The 20886-nt window shown below is 46.0% G+C and overlaps 6 protein-coding genes across 8 annotated transcripts; 3 read left to right on the top strand and 3 right to left on the bottom strand.

The window, feature by feature from the left end:
• The first annotated feature begins 107 nt into the window (after positions 1-107).
• LOC108106040 lies at positions 108-2188 on the top strand. Its single transcript, XM_017212891.1, has one exon. It carries the CDS (start codon positions 216-218, stop codon positions 1641-1643), a length of 1428 nt encoding a protein of 475 aa, XP_017068380.1. The 5' UTR covers positions 108-215; the 3' UTR covers positions 1644-2188.
• A 189-nt stretch (positions 2189-2377) lies between these two features.
• On the bottom strand, positions 2378-3736 carry LOC108106031 (the record flags this gene model as incomplete). Its single annotated transcript, XM_017212878.2, has 3 exons — positions 2378-2834; positions 2941-3371; positions 3425-3736. Coding segments are annotated over 2 exons (714 nt in total), but the record flags the coding sequence as incomplete, so codon positions are not given.
• Positions 3737-3790: 54 nt separating this feature from the next.
• LOC108106047 (U4/U6.U5 tri-snRNP-associated protein 2) lies at positions 3791-5750 on the bottom strand. 2 transcript variants are annotated; one of them, XM_017212901.1, is made up of 4 exons: positions 5629-5750; positions 5517-5564; positions 4298-5450; positions 3791-4230 (listed from the first exon to the last, which is right to left on the bottom strand). In XM_017212901.1, the coding sequence occupies exons 1-4, from the start codon at positions 5648-5650 to the stop codon at positions 3975-3977; spliced, it is 1479 nt and encodes a 492-aa protein (XP_017068390.1). In that variant the 5' UTR covers positions 5651-5750; the 3' UTR covers positions 3791-3974. The 2 variants fall into 2 exon arrangements, with proteins under 2 accessions (XP_017068390.1, XP_017068389.1); XM_017212900.1 differs by having other exon boundaries at positions 5517-5567; positions 5629-5749.
• An 809-nt stretch (positions 5751-6559) lies between these two features.
• LOC108106048 (L-xylulose reductase) lies at positions 6560-8145 on the top strand. Its single transcript, XM_017212902.2, has 2 exons — positions 6560-6967; positions 7632-8145. The coding sequence occupies exons 1-2, from the start codon at positions 6660-6662 to the stop codon at positions 8050-8052; spliced, it is 729 nt and encodes a 242-aa protein (XP_017068391.1). The 5' UTR covers positions 6560-6659; the 3' UTR covers positions 8053-8145.
• Positions 8146-8197: 52 nt separating this feature from the next.
• On the bottom strand, positions 8198-20753 carry LOC108106045 (mucin-19). Of its 2 annotated transcripts, XM_017212897.2 has the most exons (7): positions 20371-20753; positions 19152-19757; positions 18217-19093; positions 17839-18153; positions 9186-14423; positions 8716-8964; positions 8198-8653 (listed from the first exon to the last, which is right to left on the bottom strand). In XM_017212897.2, the coding sequence occupies exons 1-7, from the start codon at positions 20374-20376 to the stop codon at positions 8463-8465; spliced, it is 7482 nt and encodes a 2493-aa protein (XP_017068386.1). In that variant the 5' UTR covers positions 20377-20753; the 3' UTR covers positions 8198-8462. The 2 variants fall into 2 exon arrangements, with proteins under 2 accessions (XP_017068386.1, XP_017068385.1); XM_017212896.2 differs by having other exon boundaries at positions 17839-19093.
• On the top strand, positions 15339-17801 carry LOC108106046 (sulfite oxidase, mitochondrial). The gene is made up of 2 exons (XM_017212899.2): positions 15339-16832; positions 16901-17801. Exons 1-2 carry the CDS (start codon positions 15932-15934, stop codon positions 17713-17715), a joined length of 1716 nt encoding a protein of 571 aa, XP_017068388.1. The 5' UTR covers positions 15339-15931; the 3' UTR covers positions 17716-17801.
• Positions 20754-20886: the final 133 nt, after the last annotated feature.

The following is a 20886-nucleotide window of genomic DNA, read 5'->3' as shown; positions in this document are numbered from 1 at the left end:
ACAAACCCTAAAATTACCCATGGCTAAAGATAAGGTTAAGGTGCGTGTCTAAAATTACAATTAGCAAAGTTTCAAACCAAACGATAATGAATCTTTGGTATTTTTAGGGCCTGCTTCGAACGGTCACATTGTGTTGACGCTTTGATAAATTCGCAACGATTTCTGGCTTTCGCCCAATCTTCTAGAGCTTTTTTCTTTGGAAAAGCGAGGATAAAATGACCATCACCGAGCTGTGCATCGAACTGCGTCCCAATTTGTGCAGCGGCGTGGCCTTCCTGCAATTCGATCAAGAGCTCAACAAAACCCACGTGACGCGCGTAGTCATCCGGAACCACAATGTTTATATCTGTGAAAGAGACAAGCGGGAGCAAAAGTATGATACGAGTTCATCGGATAGCGACAGCGCGGACTTTGAAGAGATGCTGCTCATCTCCTACGACCAATTCGGCATGGACATTAAGGGTCTAGGCAATTTCCTCATCACTTGCCACAACATTAGCTTCCGCTTCAACTACAACCAGATTGATCTGGATAAAATAGATGCTGGCGCAGTAGAAGTGCCGCTGGCACCGATACTTCTTAACTTCCAGGAGAACGAGGCCATAAGCATTAATTGCCGCAACTGCCGGGCAGAATTGGTGGAGGCTAAGAGTTATCGCAGGCTTAGGGAATTTCCCAGTTGCGTGGTGGATCCCAGTGAGTTCTTTTGTCATAATCATGGACCAGCAGGTACGTCCGCACCAATTAGCTTGGTGCCCGCCGAAACGGATCTCTTTTATGGCCTCAACTATGTGATCATAAACTTTAATGGAGAAAGTGCACCCTTCGTCCATCGCGAGGATCACGTGTACTGCAAGCGCTGCATGCGTTTCTTGGGCCTGACCATGTTCAATGGCGCCGCCGCTCGTCTTTGGGCAGATGCAGTGCGTTGGTTGCCCTCCGGAGCTGGGGTTAATTATCCAAAACGCCATTTTTTCAAGAGCTCCACGCTGTCACAGCTGGTCAAGCGTCTTATCCACTCGCTGTGGCCACAGCCGCTGCCCCAGCTATGTTTGACTACCAGTCGCGCGGTGCTGGTCACCTCGCTGCCCAACCGAAAGAAACATTACGTGTTCCTGCACGTCGTGGAGCCAGAGTTGCGGGTGTTGCGTCGCATCCATCCTGATTCGGATCGGTTGTGCTGTCAACGCGCCTGCAAAGTGTACTACGACTTTTTTGAAGGAAAACCTCCGCTTCTGGAAAAGTGGCAAGCCCAGCAGACTCTGCCCCAGATGGATATCTCGCCGGATATGTTTCAGGCGCTGGTTAAGCGACTTCATTTTAATGGTCTTTTGATTCCCCACGAATGGCGCTTTAATTCCAAGGAGGAAAAGCTGGAGCTATCATACTTCTTCTATGAGAACGAAGAGCAGCCTGATGGCGTGGATGTCAAGCGGGGAGATGATGGGGACCCCTATGAGACGGATAAGGGAGGCCTTGCCAGCGATAGCGATGACTTGTACTCAGAGACGGATACCGCTTCTGAGGACACAGGAATTCACTGGCTGGGAAACCGAACTCTACTCAAGCGCTGCCCCACTCCACCGCGCTCTTCCGTCAAGATGTCCACATCCTCATCGTCCTCCTCGGAGGAGGATAAGTAAAACCTCAGTCTTATTTATACACCCCAGTTTAGCTTGTAAGTAGAAAGATCCCTAAACCATTGCTTTTGGTTTCCTTTTTTTTTTCTTTTTAAACCAATCTTTTAAAATCAATTCCATTTATTTAAAAACTTTTAATCATTTTTTTAATCGAACTTTCCAATTTTAAAGAAACGGAATTGATCGGTTTTAAAGAATTTTTGTAGTTGTGGAGAACAATTTTTGATTTTATTACTTGACTCGATCGTTTCGTATATATTTTGATATAGATTAACAAACGTTTTGCAACAAGTATTAGCTGGATAAACAATTTCTAAGTGGTGGACAATGCTTCCTTATGCTAGCACAAAGGCAGTAGGTACCGTTGACTGTAAGGCCAAGGTCTAGGAATACTAAGTATTAGCCTTACAGCTCCGTAACGAACTGCGCATGTAATCAAAAAATATTTATTGCTTCTGTTTACACTTTGACGTTCCCTATAATTTATAATTTAGTAAAAATACAAGAAAGAATCTGAATAGAGCTAAATATTCAAAGCAAACGTGAAATATTAAAAATATTCAATATTAATATATTTCCAAAGAACTGAAGAAAAAGTTTTCCAAAATGTGACTTACCAAAAAAATCGAAAAAAAAAAATAATAATTATAATATTTATGAAAACTATATCTTTATGTTTAAATTTGTTTTAAAAAAAAATAATTATAATATTTATGAAGAATATATCTTTATGTTCAAATTTGTTTTTAAAAAAACTTTAAAAATGTTAAAAAAAAAAAAAAAAAAAAATGTACTCAAAACAAGAATTATTTAAAGAAAAACGTTAACTACTCAGATATATCAACGAAAACTATTATTGTCAAACATCCTTAATTCAGTTTTAAACATACAAAATATGACAACGAAAAAGGGTATATTTTTGAAAACTTTCTGATGTAAACTATAAACTATAAATTACCTATTTATAATGTATAAAGTCAAACAGGATGAATGTAAGGAGGAGGATCAGTGCGCGCCGGGACTTAAAGACGGTACTACAGACAGTCATGACACGCACTGTCTGCACACTCGATAAATGTGATTGAAGACGCTTTGGGTAATCTCAACTTGTGTTTAGTTTTAAGCGAAACTCATGTGTTCATCCAAACAAAGAAGAGGACTGAAGGCTGGCCAGATTCAGGTGACGAGGATCACCTGAAGAGTAAAGAGAAGTTGGAATCATTCATAAATATATTTATTTCATGCAAAAAACTAACAAGTAATATATTTTTTGGGCCATAGAAAGGCAACATAACATCACCTTGAATCCAACCAAAAGGGTAAGTCACTTCACTTGGCCATGCGACGCATCTGCTGGGTCTGTTCACTCATGGCTATCTGGGCATTGTCCGCCTGGTTAATCAGCGCATCCAACTTGTCAAGCTGCGAGTCCATTCGCTTCTGCTTGGCAGCCTTGGCAGCGCTTACTTCGGCGGCCGTGGGTGGTGGCTTGGCCAAAGGTTGATCCTGGACAGGAGGTCGCTCTTCCTGGCTAACCATCGATGACGATCCACCCATACCCGCTGACAGATCCACAGATCCAGAATTGCCACGAGCGAATATATTTGTCAAACTGCCACATGCTGTTTGCTTGAATCGATTGAGCTTTTGCTGTGTACTGGACAGGATGCTATTGAGCTCGCCCAGCTTACCACCCACATTGCCTAAGCCTTCGTCTTGTTGCTCCAGCAGCTGCGTAATTCAGATTCAGTGTGGAATTCGAGTGGTTAAATGCCACTACATACCACCGCCTCGGCAGCCTCCTGTTCAGCCAACTCGTGCTCCAATCTTGCCTGGCGTTTACGTTCGAATTCTTGAGGATCCGGCGGCTGGAGACCCAGCAGCTCTGCCCGCTGGCACTCCTGCTCGTAGCTGTTGTTCTCCGGCTGCTCTGACATGCTTCCGACCACTCTGACGCCCAACGACTGGCGATGCCATCGATTTTTTGCTGGTCTTGGCCCCAATCTGCCCACTTGGTCATGGAGTGGGCAAAACGCATGCGCATCTCTGCCTTTTTCGGGCCACAGCTGATGCTGAGGCTTGCAACTTAAACATAAACCAAAAGCTGGGGCTCAACAAATACTAGTTAAAACAATTTGATAGTTAATCCCTTATTTTTTGAATTTTTACATTTTTCAACATTTTGCATCAGACAATTAAAAAAACATACAAAATTCTCCTATATAAGGGCCAGTTATAGTCGCTACATTCGACTACAGCATATATTACTTTTGGATCATGATCATGGAGTTTGTTTATCGAAATACAGCTAAAAGTAACTACAAGTCAGGAGGATCATGAGGAGTCCGAACAGCGCTCGTAGATTTGTATGTAGGACTCGGTGAGCGTGATCATCTGTGGAAGGATTTCGGTGACATGCAGGTCCTGCATCTCGTACCACTGGCCGTTGGCCTTGTGCAGGATATGGGCGCGATAAGTGCCCTTCTTGGGATCACCGTCGTGCACAATATTGGCCACTAGATTGTATTTCGTGTCCTTTACATCCTTGTCGCGCTGCCGCATGCCCAGAATGTCGCCGAAGTCCACGTTCCTAAAAGTTAAAAGAGTAGTAGTGAACAGTTGTCAGGATAAACTGAGGTAAATATCAAGACACTCACTTGATGGGGAAGTTGACAATGGTGGGATTCTTTTCCAGGAAGAAGGTGTTCTTGGTAAAACGCTTGATGTACAAAATGATAAACTGCGGCAGACGGGTGATCTCGAAACGTTTCATAAAGTTGTCCTTGTACGTCTTGTACTCCTTCTCGGCGCTGCCATTAAACTTGCCCAGCAGCTGATAGAGATTAACCTGCGGTATGATATTCTCACGGAACTCATCGGTAAACAGCGGTGGCGGTGGCAGATCGCAGGTGAGGTAAATAAAATTGGTGTGCTCGACCTGGTCCTTGTATTCCTCGGTGGCCAGCAGTTGCGCTTTGGCCGTATCGTCCAGCTCAACAGGAGGTATTTTACGCGTATAGATCTGCATCTCACCCAGAAAGATCTTGTACAGTATTGAAGAATTGGGCTGCTTGTTGCCCTTGAGGGCTCGATGCAGAGTATTGAGGAACCAAGACAGAAAGTCAATAGGATCGCCCTGTTCTGTGATCTGGAATCGTTTGCTGGACCACAACACCACCGCTTGGAGCATTTCGTGGGGCGATACATGAGCCTTAAAGTTGCGTGGATTCCACATCTTACGCATTAGCTCTCCGAAACGTTGAACCAGCGTAAACATGGAGTCACCAGGTGGCCGTTTGACATGCGCATAGCTTTGCTCCCGCAGAAAGTAGTCCCTAAGAGGACCGACATGGGAGAGGGCATGCAGCACAACATTGCAGTAGTCATTGGCCTTAATATTGTTCAGACCCACAACGCCTGGTAAATATAAAACTCCATCCACCGTTCGAGAATGTTTTGGCTGTAGCTGATCCAATTTGCTGATCTCCTGGCGTGTAAAAGTTGGATTCAACACGTACTTGATGTCGTCCAGCGAGGAGTCGATGATCTCGTAGTTATCCGGCAGGCAATAGAATCTCAGCGTATGCAGATTGAGAAACACATGATGTGCCTCGCCCACGGAATGCGTATAGGCGTGGGTGTTGGTGCCACGGCCCTGGAAGTACTTTCCGCACACCAGACACGCATAAACATTGATTCTTGTCAAGGAGATGGAGCACAGCTTCTCGAAATCGAAGTCTAGCAGGTTCCGGTTGATGGTATCCAAGTAGGGACACACTCGGTACTTTGGATTGAACACGGAGGGCGTCTCTATCAATGGTAAAGCAAATTATTGTCTTATAAGCCATTTTATCAGAACCGTCCACCAATATTTACCATCCTCCTCGACTGTCGCCGGCTTCTTCTCCAACTTCATGCGCTTGGCTGCTAAATGGTGATTATAAACACTTAAATTAATCTTGTAATTTTTTATTAACTTAAGACCTACCTGGGGATTCCGTTTGCGCCATTTCTTTAGATTTATTTATTCAGAAATTCATTTAATTCTAAAATTAATATACAATTTGTTTTGTTTGACTGGACGCAGTTATCGATAACTAAGCAAACCGATAGACCTTTTCATGGGGGTGCTATACCCGTTCCCACTCACACATTTTCAGATGTTTACACTGGTATTCGAAAATGTGTTTTTCATTAACTTACAAGATTTTTTTTTAATTTTGTAGACGTTTTATTAAGCAATGATTGAAATATCCATACTTTTTTTTTAATATATAAAGGAATATCTTAATATATATTAGTTTTTGGTCACATAAACAGTTAAATTGGTTTCAAAAAGTTTAGTTAACCTTAAAAGGAGAAATAAGGCTTTGTAGTTTCACTGCAATTCCCCTAAAAGTTTAACAATTTAAAAAATGATGTAAACCTATTTAAAATGTATACTTTTTTTTTTTTAAATAATATGTACATATACATTGAAGCCATTTAATCAACCTTTAGAACTATACGTACATATTTCTTAAATTTCTTGGAAAAGTTTTTAAAAGTTGAAAAAGCTGTTCTTATTATGATTTTAATTTGAATATAAATATTTCCTAGTCACGATCTTAGACTTGATAATGAATGCTCCAATTAATTAAGGAACAGGTTCAGCTTGGAGGAGTATCGGATCGCTTTCGAATCCGGAATCTTGGGCTTATCGTTGGCTCTATTTATAACCGATCGTTTATCAGTTTTAGGGGGCCTCTAAACCTGGAGCCCCACCCCACTGACACCCCCCATGGGAGATCTGCTGCAAATCTGCGATCAAGAAATGACCTTTAACGCCCTAGCGAAGAGAGCGAAAGCTCCGCCTGCTCTATATTCTCCGAAGAAAGCTCTGACCGGCGATTTATGTTCCCGATAAGGCGTAAACACTACTGCGAGTTTAGTTCTACCTGAGATCGCATAGCACTCGGAACGGAACTTTCAACGGCAGGGAAAATTTATAAATATAAACAGTAGCCTAGCTGTATTATCATGTGGACTGATCTCGCAGGCAAAGTAATCTTGGTGACCGGAGCTGGAGCCGGAATTGGTCAGGCATTGGTCAAGCAGTTAGCCTCAGCGGGAGCCACGGTCATTGCGGTGGCCAGAAAGCCGGATCAGCTCAAGGAACTAGTGGCCTTCGATTCGGTGCACATCAAGCCTCTCCAATTGGATCTCAGCGGTTGGCAGGCGGTCCGCGATGGTCTGGCTAATGTGCCTCCACTAGATGGACTGGTTAACAATGCCGGCGTCGCCGTCATCAAGCCTTTCGAGGAGCTCACCGAACAGGATTTCGATACGTAAGAAAGTTGTATTAAAAAGTTACAGCCAAAATATAGGATAGTTCTTAGTTTATAACAAATTTTTGACCATTAGGACAAGTCTTATCAATCCTTTATGATGTATTATCTTTGTTTATCTCTTATCTATCAGAATGATTAGTTTTCAAAAATGTAAATTTTAAATATGTACTAATATTCTCATTTAAACTTACCATTTGAGTTGGTTATTCAAAAATATCCACAACAATATCATTTATCTTATCTCATTTATAATTCTTTTATTACCATCAAACATTTTTAACTCCTCGTTTTTTTTTATTATAAAAAAGAAAAACAAATGTCTACATACATACATTAATAAGAAAATATCTTAATGTTAATATAATAGACATTTGTTTAAAGACATTTTTCGCTGATCTTTAATCATTTCTGAGCTGTTATCATAGAAAAGTTCGGCTGCTTTTCAGAAGATCATGATCACCGGAATTTATATACAATGATAACAATTATCACGATTCGATTATAAGAAAGGGCATTTGGAAACCCACTTCAAGTGACCTCCAAGCTGACAAACCTAATTTTATAGATTTTACCTAGCTTACATTATTAACTCTTTCTCTAGTTATTAACTTATTCTTGAGAATATTGAAATCCTAATTTAATCTTATAAATTCATTTTTAGCCACTTCGATGTGAACATCAAGGCCGTATTCAATGTCACCCAATCCCTGTTGCCCCGTCTCAAAGACGGAGCCTCCATTGTCAACGTGTCCTCGATAGCCTCGTCACGTTCCTTTGGCGGACATACTGCCTATAGTGCCACCAAGGCTGCTCTCGACTCTCTGACCAAATCGCTGGCTTTGGAGCTGGGACCTCGAAAGATCCGTGTGAACTCCGTCAATCCCACCGTGGTGCTGACCAAAATGGGTGCCGATAATTGGTCAGATCCAGCCAAGAGTGGACCGCTCTTGGCCCACATTCCACTAAATCGTTTCTGCGAAGTCCAGGAGGTTGTGGATGCCACCGGTTATCTGTTGAGCAGCAAGTCCAGTTTCGTGAATGGCCATCACATCCTTCTCGAGGGAGGATACTCTGTTTCCTAAGTAACGATTTTGAAATGCAATGTACAGTACCGATATATTTGACAAAATTAGAAATGAAAATTAAAACAGGTTAGCAATCCACTTTTCCACAAACTTTAAAAGTTTAACTTTAACTCCAAAAAATAGTTTATAAAAAAACGACTTGTTTGCTTATGAATACATACATCTTATGAAATGTATTTATACAGAGAAAATCTTTGCTTAAACATAAAGATTTATGGTTAAATCTAAAAATGGAAAAAAAAAACCATAGATTTACAAGTTCTGCTCTTAACACTGTGAATCCATATTTAACGATCTTTAATCGTTATTTTCTGGCGGCCATAGAGTCATTTTTAGTTGCACATATCCTAAGATTGATGTTCTCGCTGTTCGTTGGATGTGGATGTTGGTATGGATTCCATCCGCAGCTAGGCACAGATCTTGCCCTGCTGCTGGCTCTGCAGTTGCTGCTGCTTCTTTTCACGCTCCCGGCGACGTAACTTCTTGCGCCGTCGATCGATGACCGTCAGTTCACCCTTGATGGTGTTGTAGGCCTTGCGCAGATCCTGAATCTGCTTGCGCAGGATTGTGATGCACTCGTCCGAGCTAAGAGCAGGATCTGAAATAAGGTTAAAGGGTGTTAAAGAAAAGGAAATCAAGAAAATAAAGTACTGTACTTACCCAGCTCGACAAGGAAGTTGTATGGACAGGGACGAACGCCCGACGTGCTACTCGACTGGATGCCCTGCTGCAGTTGCGCCTGCTGCTGCTGCTGCTGCAAGAGTTGCTGTTGTTGCTGCTGCTGTTGCTGTTGCTGCTGGGCATTGCTGCCTTGGGGTAACATTTGCTGGCGGGCACTCTGCCGTTGCTGCTGCTGTTGTCCGGAGTTTGGTAGAATATTATCCGAGTTGTCGTCGGTATCGGAACCAGCTGAAAGAGTCAATGTGGGTATTACAATACTGGGTAAGAGAGCTTAACCAAAAAAGACTTCTAACGTTAGAGTTTTAGTTTTCTTCATCTAGATCTTGATTCTAGATCTAATTTAAGGAACTTGTGATGATGTTTGCATTGAATTAAACAAAATTTGCTTTTATAAAATTTAGATCAAATGGAAATGGAATGAAATAGAAAGAGTTTGGGTTAAGAAGTACCTGTGGTGGTTGTCGTTTTCTGGCTGCGCATTCCGGATGTCTGGCGTCGACGCTTGCCCAGAGATTGGAGTTGAGCAGCCACGGCGGCAGCCGCTTGGGTAGTTATCGGCAGCGTTTTTCGGGTACGCTTACGCTTGTTCAGTGCTCCTAGTCCGGTGGAATCCTCGTGCTCGTATTCGGCATTCTTTTTGGTCTCCTCGCCACTTTCATCCTGGCTAGCCGAGTCTGGTGAACTATTTGGAGCCGAGGGATTCACCTCTCCGGCCTTGGTAGCCTGCTGTTGCTGTCCGGATTGCAGTTGATGTTGCTGTTGCTGGATGGCAGAAACTGCTCCAGGTGGTGGCGTATCTGGCGGAAGAGGTGTTAGTCCCATAATGGCCACGATCGCCGAGCTAACGCCGCCAGGCAGCTGTTCAGAGCCGCCATAATTCGGCGCCGGACTGCCCGGTATGGTTTCTTCGCATAGCAAATTGATGGACTCGTTATGAGGATCACTGATTAGAGGTGAACTAGCCGCTGGTGCTACCACATTGAATAGTTCCTTGCCTACGGCGTGCATCACGAATGGACGCGCAACCACTGGTGCACTGCTGGTGGGGGCTTCGCTTATCTCGGAATCTAAAATGTAGCTGGCGGGTATCTCTGGTGCACTTTGATGAACGCTAGCTGGTTGCTGCTGCTGTTGTTGTTGGGTGAAATTGGAGATGACAGTGGGTGCTCCTCCGCCGGCAGCGGTTATAACACCACCAGCAGTGGGTACTCCTCCTGTCACCACTGTTCCGCCAACTCCTGTATAGGCCTTTAGTAGTAATCCTCCCACTTCTCCCACCTTTGGTGCGGTGAGGAACGCTTTTGGCGAGATCAGGACGGGCGCAGGCGAACTTGGCGTGGAACCAGGACTGTGACGCATAACATTGGCGGCAGAAGCCACCATAAGTGCTGGTGTGGCTACCACCACGGAGGCGGGAATCTCTGGTAGAACGATGGGGATACCAAAGGAGCTTATGTTCTTCGTCTGACCCTGAGCGGAGTCTTCCTGCTGCTGGAGTTTGGCCAGCGGCGGAGGTTGATTTACTGCTGAGAGTTTACCTGCAAAGGAGCTGCCCTCCGTGGGCTTCAGAGGAATGGGAGCTTGAATTCCAGGCTGGGCCTTGCCACCTAGTTCCAATTTAACGGGCGCAGAGACTGGAGGTGTCGGGGTACTGCTGCTGGTGCCCTCAGTTTCGACGGTAACCGCCGTTACCATATTGGCGGTGATTGTCTGACCCTCTTCTTGCCCGGATCCTGGACTCTTTTGCTCGCCAGTTGTTGTGGTGGTGGTGTGCTCTTCTGCTATCACATCCTCAATGACCAGACGCTGCTCGGAGTCGGTGCTATCCATGGATTCATCCGAGAATCCTGCGCCTGCGGTAGCTGTAGAGTTTGGTGTGTGAGCAGCGGGTGGTGTTCCAGCCGTAGAACTGGCCAATGAGAGTGCTCCACCCACTGGTGTCTTTCGTTGTTGGATGGCACACTCCAGCTTCTGGATGGTCTCGCTCAATTCGCTGTTCTTTGCCGGAAGTGAGGACTCTAAAATTGACTTGGTCTCTGGGCTGCTGGTCGCTGGACCGGGTCTATAAATTTCACCCAATAATGGACCTGTTTGTATCTTAAGTGGTTCGCTAAGCAGCTTCAGGGTATCCAGCTTGATGCTACTGCTACACAGATCCAGTTTGGCTGGAGGATTGGGCACCACTTCTTCACTTCCCGGAGTCTTGGCAGCAGCGGTGGCGGATTCCACTGGCGGCTTGCCCTTATTGTTCTCCACCTCTTCTTTTTTCTGACTGATGGCCTTCAGTACCTTGTCTGCTATGGAGCTGGTCTTCTGTTCATAACTGCCGGCATCCAGATCAAAGGGTCCTGCTGCTCCAGCCAACAGTATCTTGACGTTCTCCAGTTTCTCCAGTTTGTTGTCTTTAGACTCTCCAGAGCTATAGCCACTGCCCTCGTTGGAAGTGCTCAACTCGAACACGTTTCTAGTTTCGATAAAGGGACTGCCTACAATGTGAGGAGCCGGCGGCTGCTTGCTGGCATTGGTGGCCTGCGGTGGTGTGGTCAATTTAGGCGATGCCAAAACTGGGTTAGCACCTGTCGGTGGCGTACTGGGACAAATCAAGGCAGCTGACCCAGTTGTGGGTGTTGGTGTAATCACTGGTGTAACTGGTGGACCTGATATCGATACACCCTCCGACCGGAGAGGCGGTGGTCCAGGCGTTGTTGGAGGCTGCAGGGCATCTGTTAGTGCTCGAGTGGTTTCCTGGACCGTCTGTGCCAATTCCTCATTCAGAGCGGTGATGTTGAGATTAAAACTGGGCGACTTCCTTAAGGCATCAAAGGGTGTAGCATGATGCGGAGCCAGTTGGCTAGGCGTAGCAGAGGAGGACAGCATGGCATGGCCACTCGAGGTGGATGGCGTATTTAAGGATGATCCTGTCACTGCTATGGCTGCTGAACGAGCGGCTGTTGGCGGAGTGTGCATCTTCACTGGATTGCTAGATGAAGGCGTGACTTGACCTGCGGGCTGAAGGACCTTTAGGGTCGGAGGTGTTAGTTGCTGGGCCTTCTGTTCCACTGGCTGTTGCTGCTGAACTTGATCCTTGTCCAGCTTATAGATTTTGGCCTTTTCCATGCTCAGGGCTGACTCTTTCAATGGAGAACCCCTCTTCTTCACTTTGGGCGCTGTTATTGCTGTCGGCATTGCACTGTAACCACGTTCATGGCTCCCAGCGGCAGGCAATTGGTGCTGCTCCAGACTCTGCTGCATTGCGCTGACTTTGAGTATCATCTTTCTGGCCGCCGAGCTGACAACCAATGGCGTTGAAGAGGGAGCCCCGCCTGATCCGGTTGCTCCTGGTGTTGGCATTACTGCCGTAATCACTGAAGCAGTTCCTGCACCCACCACTGATCCGGCAGCTGCCGTGGCTCCGGCAGTCACAGTGCCGCCCACAGAGGCCATCGGTGAGATGCGCTTCTCAAACTCAAAGGGCTCTGTGTCCTTAAACTCGTAGACATCCGATGATAGTAGCTTCCGCATGCTTAGTCCCGATCCTGTAGCTCCTCCACTGCTGCTGTACTTTGATTCCTTGGTCACACCGGTGGATGAGGCATGTTGTGTGGCATTGCCCGGTTGTGATGGCACTGGTGCTGTGGACGCTCCTGGCACTGTTCCACTACTAATCTCCAGTTTGCTCATATCTGGCAGGGAACGAGTAGCTGAACTGGAACTTGCCGCAGAACCGGTCGAACAGAAGGAACTAGATGAGGAAGAGGATGACGACGGCGAACAAGCTGCCGGCAGTTCCACTTTTAAACTAGCCACGGGTTCAGCAAACTTCTTGGAGTCCTGGCTGGCATGGGAAGAACTTGGACCGCCACTGGCTACTGCTTGCCCGGATTGCTTCTTGAGGAGGTCTGCTTTCTTGGGGACATGCTGCTCCGCTGACTTTTTACCTCCAATTGTTAGGGGTTTTTCGACAATCACCGATGTGTACTTGGCCGTAGAAGTACCCGAAGATCCAGATGTGCTGGCCACTTGGGTAGCTGAGGTATTTCCAAATCTTGCTGGTGCTATCAGAGCGGTGGGTTTGATATCAGCTCCGGACAAGAACGGTTTGCTCTTGGTTTCCTCCTCCTTGGGCTCCGTTTTGGGTTCGATTTTCAGTGGTTCCTCTTTGACCGCCAGCTCTCGTTTCGGCACTGGTTCTTGATGTAACTTAGAGGGAGTGGCAATTGCCTCCTTTTTGCCTGCTCCAGCACCCTTCGGTTGCTTGCGATAGTCCGAGGACTGTGAGTCCTCATCCACATATGACTCGGTTTCCGAAGATAGCTCTGTGGAGCTGCTCTTGGCTGAGGATTCCAGTTTTGGTTCCTTTTTGATGTCCTGCAGGGCTGGTTCAGTCGAAGACTCCTTCTTCACAAGATCCTTGCGCTCTTCGTTGGTCGCGGCATTCGTTAGCAATTTCGGCTGGAATCCTTTAAGCTCCGATCGAATCTCGCTGAGATCATAGTCGCGACCCTTGGCAGAAGCGGCGCCACTGCTCATAGCACGATTGCCTCCAGCCCGGGATCCACGCACAGAGGCAGCCTGTTGTTGCTGCTGCTTTGAAGGAGCTGCCCTTGCCGCCGCTGGCTCATCATCCTCTTCATCTTCTTCGGAATCATCGCTGGGATGGGGAGCCGGTGCCGTTGAGGAGGCCCTGCTAGATACGCGACCTTTTCCTGGCGGTTGTGACTTGCCTGCTTGTGTTTTCTCCTTGGCACTTTGTCTTTTTGGACGCCGCACTGGCTCATCCGAGTCCGTATCGGACTCCGAAGCCATCGAGGCATCAGAAACACGACGCGGAGTAGTAGTACCAGGCACCACTCGCGTCGGTCGCTTTTTCATCTGCTGTTGCTGTAGTTGCGGTTGTGACGCTGCTGGAGACTTTGTTCGACCGGAATGAGCCACCACCGACGAGGGTGTGGTGGAGCGCGGTGGCATAGAGTCGCTTCGTCCCCGTCCCCGCTTGGCACCACCAGACGCCGTTGTCGTAGTCTTGCCCGCACTGGACAGCAGCGATGGAGTGGAGCTAGCCCCACCCAGAGATCCCGACTGCGATCCAGATCCATATGCAGAGGAATTGCCCGATGAGGGTGGAATTTTTGAGCAGCCATCCTTACCAGGCTGATGCTTATCCGCCAATCCCGGTGGCTGCGACCCCTGAACGGAAAGGGAGGAGCCTCCACCGCCGCCTCCACTACCGCTGTTAGCGCTGCTGGTGCTTATGGTACGAGTTTTCTGCTTGGATCCCTTGGTAAGATTCTCAGCAATTCTTGCACGTGGTACCCACTCATCGTAGCGATTGTTCCAGCCGGTGTAGTGGACCAGGTACATTGGTACTCCACCGCGCTGGACACTGATCTCGATTACCTTGGCCTCGTATGTGCTTCCATGTGAACTGGGCGACTTCTTCTCGTGGTAGTTCACCTTCAGTTTATCTCCGATTCCCACCACAAAGTCGCCCGTGTCGATCTTCTCCACGCTAATCTTCTCCTTCTTGCGTTTCCCACTGCCTGGTTGCTTCTCCTCCTTGTCCTTGTCCTTCTCCTTGTCTGCCTGCTTGCTACGCTGATGCTTCTCCTTTTTGTTGGACGTTGGCTGGACAGTGGCAGTGGCTGCTGCAGCAGATGTGCTTGCCCCCGTAGAAGGCGGTGCAGCAACTGAAGGAATAAAAGGGTATTTATTATTCCTGTTACTATTTATAATATTATTATTTTCTTCAAATTTTCGTTAACTAAAGGTGGTATTGCTGATGATCTTTATTTCTTAGTCAAATTTGAAGAATAGAGAACCAGATTAGGATTATTATTATTATATTTTGCATTTGATAGGTTTTGGTTTTCCACAAGCTGCTTATTAAAATATTTAAAAAATGCTTTGAAATATTTAAAAAAAATAACACATTTCTTTTATATCTTCACCCATAAGCATTTAAATAATTTAGTTTAACCGAATAAACACTCAAAACATTTAAAAATTATTTACACACGCTTTTGCCCATTTTGGCATTTTATTTATAAACATTTTTCTGATCCGAAAGAGAAGAGCTATGCCTTTCAAGACAATGAATAACTAATCAACATAAAAGCATTATAGTGCGTATATTACTATAGATATATATCTATGTACATAATATGCGGAAATTTATTTGATTAAAAAGCATTTTAAAAAGCTCCCCCAGTTAGAAAGAGAGGGCTAGTTAATAAATTAACATTTCCCTATTAGAAACTAAAAAAATGAAAAATATAAATATAAATTAAGATATTTATAAAATATCTATACCAATACTAACATTTCAGCTTTTCCTTTATTTTCTTTGTCTATCTAAAAAGAAAAACAAACTCGAATTCGAGTGAGAAAGAAGATAAACCCTTTTCTTATCAAAAAACTCATTCACATAAAAAAAAAACAAAGCAACAAGTGCTTCGGCAAAGCTTTTTATCTACAGACTTTAGTATTTTAACGAGCTTAGTTCCATTATTAACTTGCATTTTTAGTTACTAATAAACTTGACCGAATGTTTTTGTTGAGCTATCGATACCTTTATCGATAATATCAGGTGTGAATGCCGCGTGAAAGTCTTCGTGCGTGTTTAAAAATTAAAAAGCAGTTATATGCGAAGTTTGTATACCCTTCAGTTAATACAAAAAACTAAAGTAATAAATGAAATAATCATTTGAAAATCGAAAAGTACATCGGTCTTGGTGAAGCTTTCTAATTGTTTTAAAATCATTATCTTTAAGAGATTTCTAATGGCTATGAATCAATTTCATATATAGTAATAGAGTTTGGACCATAGAAAGGGTACCTCTTACAAGGGTAAAGAAAAGCTAAACCAAACAGGGTTGGCGAATATGGAAAACATCGCATTGGGGACAGAATACAGTCGGTTTTTGGTTGTCAACAAGCGGCTGGTGGTAAACACCCGAATTAGCGCTTTCTAAGATTGCTTATCAAATAAACTAACGCTGTTTGGGGGGGCAGAGGCTGCCGGGGCCAATGTCGCCATTGAACAAATACAAGACATATCACTGGGAGGCCACATAAATCACAAATAAAACAGATTTACCGGATTAGCAAGAAGCAGAGCTAAGAAGCTAGAGATTGGTTTGGATTTACTTCAAAACGAAACAAGTGTTTTCCTTTTTTTTTTAACGATTACATAATCATGCGCTTGCTAAGGCGCAGCTGGACGGGATTGCTCCAACAGAGGCACTGCCATCAGCATCACCGGCGTTTTCTGGTCACAACCAATCGTGGTAACAATGGCGAAAAGGAGGAGCAACAGCAATACAAATGGAGTTCTCCATCCAGCAGATCAGAGCAAATGCTATACGCCGCCTTTTGGGCAGGTGGCTTAACCCTAGGCTACCATTGGTTAACCAATAGGAACAACCTTGTGCTACTCGAGGAGCAGAAAGTTTCAAGCGAAGAGGAAAAGGAGGGGAAGGCCCGACTCTGGCATATAACCGTCAGAAAGGAACTTCCCACCTACAAGGCCGACCAAGTGGAGCAGCACAATAGCCCTGAGAATCGCATTTGGGTCACCTACGGCCTGGGCGTATATGATGTGACGGACTTTGCCGAGAATCATCCGGGTGGTGATAAGATATTGATGGCTGCCGGCAGTGCCATCGATCCCTTTTGGGCCATCTACCAGCAGCACAATACATTGGAGGTTTTGGAACTTTTGGAGGGCTTTCGGATTGGTAATTTGGAGGGTCAACTAGTGCAAAATGTTGACGATGAGCTGGGCTCACCCTGGGCGCAGGAGCCGCAACGTCACGCCCTGCTCAAGCCGGCCTCCAAGAGACCCTTCAACGCTGAGCCACCCATTGGCCTTCTGGCTGAGCAGTTTTACACGCCCAACGATCTTTTCTATGTCCGCAACCACCTGCCAGTGCCTGTGATCAGTTCGGAGGATTACGAGCTAGAGATCGAGGGAGGTGGGAAGGAGAAGACACTGAATCTGGAAAGTATAAAAGCCCTACCGAAGCATTCGGTAACGGCGGCCATCATGTGCGGAGGAAATCGACGTTCCGAGATGACCAAAGTTAAGGCCGTAAAGGGTAAGTCAACTGGTTAAGAATCACCTTCACCTTGACTATTCTCTAAACTCCATTAATTCCCAAACCAGGTCTTTCGTGGGGCGCCGGTGCAGTGGGCAACGCCAAGTGGTCAGGAGCTCGCCTGTGCGACGTTCTTAAGCAGCAGGGTGTACAGCCAGACGAGGCAAAGCACGTGATCTTCGAGGGTGCCGACTTGGATCCCACTTCCCACCCGTACGGAGCATCGATACCGCTCGCCAAGGCTCTGGACCCCCGGGGAGACGTCATCTTAGCCTACGAGATGAACGATGAACCACTGAGCCGCGATCATGGCTATCCCATCCGGGTTATTGTACCCGGCACTGTGGGTGCCCGCAATGTCAAGTGGCTAACGAGGATCGTGGTAGCGGATAAGGAATCCGACTCACACTGGCAGCAGAACGACTACAAGGGCTTCAGTCCCAGCACCGATTGGGATACGGTGGACTTCAGCAAGTCGGATGCCATCCAGGCCATGCCAGTGACTTCAGCCATTTGTACACCGCAGCCAGGATCGAGGGTGAAAGTGGACGATGACGAGGGACACATCACGGTAAGAGGATACGCGTGGAGCGGCGGTGGCAGAAAGATTGTACGGGTGGACCTAACCAACGATGAAGGTATAAGTTGGCATGTGGCAGAACTGGAGCAAGAAGATATACCCGATGGCAGGCACTATGGCTGGTCCTTGTGGACTGCTCGACTGCCCGTTTCGGAAGCCCAAAGGAAAGCCGGAGGCGTGGAAATCTGGGCTAAGGCCGTCGACTCGGCGTACAATGTGCAGCCGGAAAAGTTCGAGCACATATGGAATCTGCGTGGCGTCTTGGCCAATGCCTATCACAAAGTCAAAGTCAAGATTATCTAAAGTGAAGGGATAACTCAAATAGAACGAGCATAGGAACTGGAAATTGTCTAAAAACAAAATAAAGAATTGATTTTTTAAAGGTAAAACCTAACCTTAACCCTGATTTCAGTATTTTACACTTACCCGTTGGTGAGGCATCGCGACTACGCTGCATATCCGCGGAATTGGCCTTGCTGGAAGCAGAGGCACTACTGCCCGAACTAATATTGGTCTCCTTCTCAATGCTGTGTCTGGTGGAAGCGGCCGCTGCAGCAGCTGCCTTGATTTTGGCCAGCGGCAGATCCGATTCAGCATCTTTGTTGCTTGCTGCAGCTGCAGTGGGAGCAGAGCCTCCAGAAGTGGTTGCTGATGATAAGTTGGCCGGTGTTGATGTCGCTGCCGAAGGGGTTGGTGTGGCTGTTGAGGTTGCGCTAGCTCCTGTTCCAGCAGCTGACCCCGCTGAGGAGCTTGGAGTTGTAGTCGACTTCTCTTCGTATTTTTCTACAAGGCTCTTAACCTTACCCTGTTGTCCGCTGGCCGCTGAACCCTTCCTTTGTTTCTTAGGTGGTTCCACTACCACGCTAGACTCACTGGTGTTGCCTGATTCCTCGGCTGCAGATTGCGAGGCGGTGGATACGGCTCTGGCCGGTGTTGAAGAAGCTGCAGTAACTGCTGCACTGCTTGATGTTGAGGCCACCGCGGTCGTTTGATTCGGCTGAGCTAGTTTGCTGGTCGTTTCCGTCTTTGTGGTTTCCATCGGCTTCGGTGAGGCCACAGAGTTGGCCCGCACTAGGCTCCTGCCCTTGCTGCGGTTAGAGTTTCGCGAGGTCATTAGCATGGAGCAGCCCAGCTTGCGATCGAAGTCGCCATAGGGTTGCAGGAACTTTTTGTACGCCTGCTTCACCAGATTCATCACACTCACTGTGCAGGGCGTAAAGCCCAGACGCATGGCAATAAGTTTCCATTGATTTTGCGACGTGACGCGGTTGTAGCCACCGCGCTTCTGTACAGCCCGAAAGAGACGGTACAGATCTACGTCACGGCTTTGGATAGATGGCACTTTGTTTAACGGTGTGCCACGGTCATCCATATACTTGTACAGCTGGGCTACAAAGTGATCTTTCTCCTCGCGCGGTACATCGTCAGAGGAGTCCGAATCAATCTCGCCGTCGTCGTCGCTGGAAATGTTTGTAAGGCCGAAAAGCGAGTCCCTGTCCCAGTGGGCAGGAAGAATGCTGCTATCCAGGAACTCGAGGGCCGCCTGCACAGCAGGCACATCTTGTCGGCTGGCCACTTCGCGTGTAAACTCGGTGGCTTCCTTCTTGGGCACCGTGTAATAACGACCGTCCTTGAACGAGCGCACCAGGTACTCGTCCTTTACTCGAATGCGAACGGTGGCCTGTCAGGGAAACAAATATTGATATCCTGGATACACTCTTGATGTTGAATTAACTTACCTGTGCTGTGGGTGCAACCACCAGAGCCGGGAACCACTTCTCCTTGTCCTTCTTCTTGGACTCTGTCTCAACGCAGACTACCTTTCCGATGTTTTCCTCCTTTTCGTTGACTACCTCCTTGGCATCGCTTTCGTCGTCATCCTCGGAGCTATCCTCGTTTAGGTGCCCACGACGTCTGCCCCTACGTCCGCCCACCACGGGATTGCCAAAGTGCTCCGGGTGGGTCAACGGTAATTGGTCTAAAGTTTCACTCTCATTAAAGTGCCGACCACTTTTTAGGCACAAAGCAGTTCGCCGCAATGTGGTTATGTCCCCATCATCAAAGACCACCGTATACTGCGAGCAATCCTGGATCTTGGTAATGGTAGCCTCAACGATTTCCTTGCGATCCGGATGACGTACCTCCACAACGGCACCCACACGTAGTTGTCCTGTTGGCGCCTTAATGGCATCATCGGAAACAATGCCGGAGCCAAGTCCCTGCTTATAGGCAACCTTTACCTTGATGTTGCGCACCACCTTGCTGACCTTCGCCTCGCAGAAGGCGCCTTTGTACTTGGCACTCACCTCCGTGCCCACGGGCAACGATGGCGGATCGTCCATTTGCTGAAGAAGAGATGAAGTAAAGGTTTCATTAGGTATGATAATTTCACCAGCTTATGTTAATAATGTTCTTTAATAGTTATACCTTAGTCGTGTTTTCTTGTTTTCTTTCTTTTTGACGCTGCAATAGCATCGAAGTTCGCGAATTAGTTTGATACATTTTGAAATATTTTTGATTTTCTTTCGATGTTTCGTATGCGTTAACAAATTTTCACAAGTGATTGGTAAGTTCAAAAGAAGACCTCAAATTAATCTGACACTTGCTTCCAAGGATCACTTGATTATCATTTAAAAACGAACTCGATCAAGAAATCGACAAGTTGTTAATATATATAAGTATATACTACACAGAATTTACATATATCCTATTATAAATATATAGAGATTATTTAGAATGGGAGCTACATCCCCACATGCTTGCATTCTATTCGAGTTTATAGAGCATATAAAAACGTCCTGATAAATCTTTAAATTCCCTTACATTCATAGTTCCCTACTAACATATGGATCGACAGAAATATCAAATTATAATCCATATTTCTCTATAATCTAGTTTTCCACGTATAAATGTAACAATTGGCATTTCGAAGGTTTTGTTTTGGTTTTGACCACTCACCTGCATTTTTTTATTGGATTTTCAGTGTTGCTTAGCCAAGTGCTGGGATTGATTTCACTTTCTTCTGCTGGACATCCTGTCCAGCTGCAAATGAATACCTTCTTTTACGGATTATTTATCCTTTTGTTTATGAAATTGTTAGCAGCGTTGCTGCTCTTCTTCTTTCTACGCTGCTGTACCACCCACAAGGTGGAAGTTTCTAGTTTCACGCCGACTCCGGCAGGATGAACTGCAGCAGTTTTCAATATTGAATGTCCCCGGTGTTAATTTCTCGTGGCGGATTACATTTGCAAGCTGGCTGTCTTCGGTATCGCTATATTTCCCTTAAAACTTCTTTAGTTTACGTTTTTGGCGCATGAAATTTTCGCTAGAGGCTGCAGACTGCCGATAACGGTTATCGAAGATGGCAATGGGAAAATAATCGAATACAATGCGATAATTATCGAAATAAAACAAAGTGTGGAACGCAATTTGGCGCTATTGGAAATTATTTGTAAGTACTATTAAAAAAATGAC

Source organism: Drosophila eugracilis, unplaced genomic scaffold (genome assembly GCF_018153835.1).
Source record: "Drosophila eugracilis isolate 14026-0451.02 unplaced genomic scaffold, ASM1815383v1 contig_1317, whole genome shotgun sequence".
Lineage (NCBI taxonomy): Eukaryota > Metazoa > Arthropoda > Insecta > Diptera > Drosophilidae > Drosophila > Drosophila eugracilis.
This window is presented reverse-complemented; position numbering and strand designations above follow the sequence as displayed.